The sequence below is a fragment of the Echinops telfairi genome, unplaced genomic scaffold (genome assembly GCF_000313985.2).
Source record: "Echinops telfairi isolate 266 unplaced genomic scaffold, ASM31398v2 ScPeMD7_7410;HRSCAF=8448, whole genome shotgun sequence".
Classification (NCBI taxonomy): domain Eukaryota; kingdom Metazoa; phylum Chordata; class Mammalia; order Afrosoricida; family Tenrecidae; genus Echinops; species Echinops telfairi.
In genome coordinates, this window is record NW_022111310.1 from 9,326,717 (window position 1) to 9,331,782 (window position 5,066).

The window sequence follows — 5,066 nt, forward strand, 5'->3', positions numbered from 1 at the left end:
CGAAGGCCCCTCCTCTACACCACTGCCTCCTGGGCATCTCGCGCCCCCGCCCCGCCCCGCCCCGCCCAACCCTCGAGCGGGTCCCTCCGGCGATAGCGCGCAGGCGCGGGGCTCTCTCCTTGCCCCCCCTCCCCGCGAGCCGCCCTTTCACCCTGGCAACCGCCGCGCGACAACAGCACCGCGAGGGCTGGGCGCGGACGGGGAGGGGCCGGGCGGCGGCGCCAGTGCGGACGGAGGCTCGGGCAGCTGCCGCGGTGTCCCATCGCCCTGCGCTTCATCACCGGTCTCAGCGGCGCGCTTTCGAGCCCGGCGGGCCCAGCCCCGAGCCATGGACGCTCAGAAAGTAAGCGGCGCGGCGCGGCGCGGGGCCCGCGGAGGACGGGCGGCTGGGGGCCCGGGGCGCGGGCCTGGCGGCGGTAGAGGTGGCCAGGCCGCCCAGCCGATGGGCTGGTGGCGAAGAGACCACCGCCCGGTTACGGGGGCCGCGCCCGGTGCCCCGAACTGGCCTCTGCCCTGCACTGCTCCCGGCTCCCGGCTCTGGCTTTCTTAACCCGTGGTTTTCTGCAGGGCGCTCGGGCCCCCTGGGGCTCCGGTAACCGGGTAACCAGCGTTCTGGGCGGGTCCACACCTGCCAGCGGAGCAGGCCACCTTGGTACTGCAGCCTGGTTCGGGCTGCCTCTGTGCGGACTGGGGGACCTGGCGCTCTGTCCTCCACCAGGTCGTGTCCCTCGGCGCGGTCCATGCTCTTTAGGTCGCGGACGGCATCTCTTTTGTACATCTTCTGTGGCTCCCCGCCCCCAGCCCGTGGCTGGATCTCAAGCAGGTCTTCGTGTTGGTTGGATCGAAGGGAAATGTTCCTAGTTGTCAGCACAGGGTTCCACCCTCTTTGGCCAGCTGGCGTTGCTGGTCACAGTTACCTAGTCGTTGTTTGGGAATGTTTTGTTTTTCCAAACAAGTAGAGGAAAGGATAGACGGAAGTTGCCTTTTGAATTAAGAGTTTGTTACTGATGTCTTGACTACAGGTAGGAGTTATGAATATTCTAATTCTTTTGTAAAAACCAAGCGCCTTGTTCTCTTTGTTAGCTTCTAGCCTAACTGAAACAGAGATGACTATGTGAAGGAAAGCACGTGTTCTTAATAATATAGAAAAAATATAGAAAAGGGCGTATCCAAGAAACCAGCCTCGTAGGTAGAAAGCACTGGGAAGCTGTATTGGAACAACCTTGTCTCAGAATTTTTCCCGGATTCACTTCCTTGGGGATATGTGAGAATAGTAATGTCTTAAGTGTTGACTATAATAGTGTTTAGCAAAAGTGCACATGATTTCATCTTCCATTTTCACAGAATGCTGAATTTTGCTTGATGAATCTAACTGCCTCTGTTAGTGAGGAGTGTTTTGCTAATGTGGAATATGACCACATCAGATCACAAAATAGAAGGTAATCACAGCGCCATAGTCTAACTGCCAAGTGACAACATTACATACCTGCCAAATTCTGAGCATGGTGGCCCAGGCAAGTTAGTCATAACCATCAGAACCAATGTTACTCTTTGCGCTCAACTTGGTATCCATGACAGCCAGACACGTGTTGTTAATGCACAAAAATCATAGTTTTTTACCATTGTCATAAATGGCAAATGTTACATTAACAGCCGATAAGTGAGGAGTAAACGTATTTTCCAGGTTACTTAACTTTTTAACATAAAAGTCCTAGCCTCTCTGCACGGATCTGGGTCCTGTGGTCAAAATGGTCCCCCAGGGCTTGGGACATACTCGTAGGAGCTGAATTGCTGGGTCCTATGGCGGCCAGGGCAGTGCGTGAAGAAGGCTCTGTCTGGTGATCGCTGTCTCGGTTGGGTTCTGTGGTGTCACACCGGCTCATAGGGACTCTGGGTCCAGCAGAAGGAAACACCGCCCAGTCCTGCGCCCCCTCCCCATGGTCCTGTCGGAGCCGCTTGTTGCAGCCAGTCTGTCCAAGCCTCTGGGCGAGAGCCCTGCTCTTGTTCGCTGCCCCTCGACTCGACTGAGCAGGATGACCTTCTCCAGGGGCTGGCCTCTCTTGATAACGTGTCCAAAGGACATGACAAGAACCATCTTTTCTTTTCAAAGCAAATCCTTTTTTACTTAAAAAAAAAAGAGAGATAAAAGTCCTGGGACCCCTATGTGGATATTAGCCAAAATTAACTGGAAGAACAAAATCTTGAGTCCAGAGGCTTGGATTCAAGGCTGATATCGACCAACTCTGTAATTTTGGACCAATCACTTAACTGTGGCTTATCAGTTTCCTCATCCGTGCAGCAGAAGTAAGAATTGTTACAGGGTTATTGTGAAAATCATATAAAATAATTCATTATGAAAACATCATGCAAAAAACAAACGAAAGAAAACACATCATGCTTAACATTTACAAAGAGTGTACAGTGAAAAGGTGTCATTAAAACAAAAAGGTGTATTCATCTGGATCGTAATCTGTCAGGCATGCGTTACACCTTACTTTAATGAGAAATTGAGTTGGAGGTTGTGGTTCCTGCAACGTAATGCAGGATAAGATTTGAAACCAACCATTAGGATAAGATTGGAAACGATTTAGTTTCGTCCCAAATGATATATTTGAATACCTTATACAGTGCCATATGCAGTTCTTCCAAGGCCAGCAGAGAATAGCTGTTGTGTATTGTACTCATGTATCGTATTTATGATAACTTTGAGAATCAACTTCTCAGTGTTAGAAAATGTGTTGAATTTCACTTGTGGTATCAAATTATCTAATGGGGGAAAAAACTGCTTTTTGCTTTCGATAGTTTATGGTGCTCATTCTTGACTGATTTAGTGCACTGAACTGAAGCTTTATTTTCTCTTATGATTTACGGCAGTATCAGTCGCATGCCCCAAATTGTATTGGACTAATTGTTTCATTGTTTTTAAAATAGAAACCTTGCTTTTTTGAGACTACTTCCTGTTACAGAATGTTATACTGAAAATGACAGCCAGGATTGAGGATGACCTGAATATAGGTTTCTTTGTCTGTATTGGGATTTGGGCTTTAAATTATTAAGAGGATGATTCTGGAGTTAGGTCGCCAGCCCTGCTATTTATTAGCTGTATGAGTTTGAGTAATTGTGCCTCCATTTCCTCATCTATAAAGCAGAGGTAATAATTGTACTTACTTCAAAATGTTATTGTGAGGACTGAGTTAATTTTTAAAAGTCAATTAATAGTGCCTAACAGTCAAAAGTACTATCTAAGTGTTACCTGTGATTATTGGTTTCATAATCCAACCTGAAAATAACTTTGCCCTGTTGCTAAAAGTAAAAGTACTTTTCTATCGCAGTCTAGGCATTTTACATCTGTCCTTAACATTTTAAGGTTTCTTTCTGGTTCTTCGGTCAGTGGTTTCAAATGATGGTGCCAAAGCGTTGCTAAATCCTCGTCGCAAGAGGATTGGGAGTTCTGACTCATGCAATCTGACAACAGAGGTTAAGTTAACAGGACAGCCTTACAGAGGCTTAATGGTGACTGGTCAGCAAGTGGATTAGCTTGACCAGCTGCTTTTTTGTCTGTGAAAATAACTTGGGCTTCAGTGGTGTTTTCGCAGCAGATGCTCTGTTGGAGTAGAGGAAGAAAACATCATCGCCGTGGGGATGTAAGGCCCACTGTTGGACACAGAAACTACAGCGTTATCTCCTAGAAGTAAAGAGAGGGGTTTTGTTTATATCGAGTTTCTGGGGCGCTTTTTGTGAACAGGATGTGTTATGGATAGGGGTTGCTACTCAAACCTTTTGATTATATCCTTAAGTGGTTTTAAGATAGAATCCCAAAGGTTTCCTGCCCGGGTGAAATGTGCATGCTCAAAGAAAACATTGAAACAAATAAGACACTTGTACCTGTCTGAGACTTGGAGCTTGGAATTTGATAATGTACATCAACTTTTGTACAAGAGATCATTCACCTTCATGAGGCTTACTGTTTCTAAGTAAGGGCCATTCTGTAGAAATAATAAAGGTGGTGCAGGTAGGGATCCTGCAGAGGGAAGTCACCAAGAACATAGCTTGTCACTTGCTTGCTTTTCCACCTTTTTCTTGCAGGTTATCTGCTTGGGTAGGGGTTATGACAGATCAAAAAATCAAACCAGACTCACTGCCATCGAGTCAACGCCGATTCATAGTGACCCTATTGGGCAGGGTAGAACTGCCCTGGCAAATTTCCAAGACTGTAACTGTCTATGGGAATAGAAAGCCCAGCTGTTCTCCTGCAGAGCTGCTGGTGGTTTTGAACTGCTGACTACGTGTATCGCAGCGCAATGAGTAACCACTACACTACCAAGGCCCCTCACTATGCCACCGCCATGATGCTTAAATGTCCAACACTGGAGCCACGTAGATTGAGGAGTTTGAACTGACTGTGTGAGGTGTCTGAAGCATGACCACATGTTTCGTGGACACCTGTAGCGAGTGACACATAACCTACGCCTAGCTTCTTTCTCCTGGTCTCTTCCTCTCCCTTGGTATTTGGTGTTTAGTGACTTGATATTATACCAGAGCAGTTCAAAGACCCTACCAGAAATAACCTGATAACCAACCAATTGTCCCATGCCCCAGAATGACTTCTTCTCAATCAGAAAAGGGTTTCCCTCAGGAAGGAAAGGGAAGTGGATTTCGAGCATTATTCTGCATGCAGTGTTGTGTTGGGCTGCGTTAAACCTCCATTACAGTGCTTATTCCTGTTGCACAGGTGAGAAAGTGATGTTCCATGATGTGAAGTGAGTGGTTCGAAGTCACACACAGGTAGCTTATGGTAGTCTAGCGTCAAGCAAAGGTCTGTTTTCACAGCCTACGTTTTCATCACTTTAACCACTTCCTGCCTGAATCCTTTGCCTCTAGATCAGCCGACCCCCCTGGGGGTTGGATGACCTTTTCACAGGGGTCACCCAATTCATAACAGTAGCAAAATTACAGTTATGAAGTAGCAATGAAAATAACTTTATGGTTGGGGGGGTCACCACAACATGAAGAGCTGTATTAAAGAGTCATGGCATTAGGAAGGTTGAGAACCACTGATCTAGATG

At 47.2% G+C, this 5,066-nt stretch overlaps 1 protein-coding gene across 3 annotated transcripts in view; it reads left to right on the top strand.

Moving 5' to 3' along the window:
* Positions 1-279: 279 nt before the first annotated feature.
* Positions 280-5,066, top strand: part of FSD1L (fibronectin type III and SPRY domain containing 1 like) — an 85,030-nt gene continuing 80,243 nt past the window's right edge. For all 3 annotated transcript variants that reach the window (XM_045296609.1, XM_045296610.1, XM_045296611.1), the window contains exon 1: positions 280-343. In XM_045296609.1, the coding sequence (XP_045152544.1) occupies positions 329-343 (15 nt within the window). In that variant the 5' untranslated portion in view covers positions 280-328. The remainder of the gene's footprint in view (positions 344-5,066) is intronic.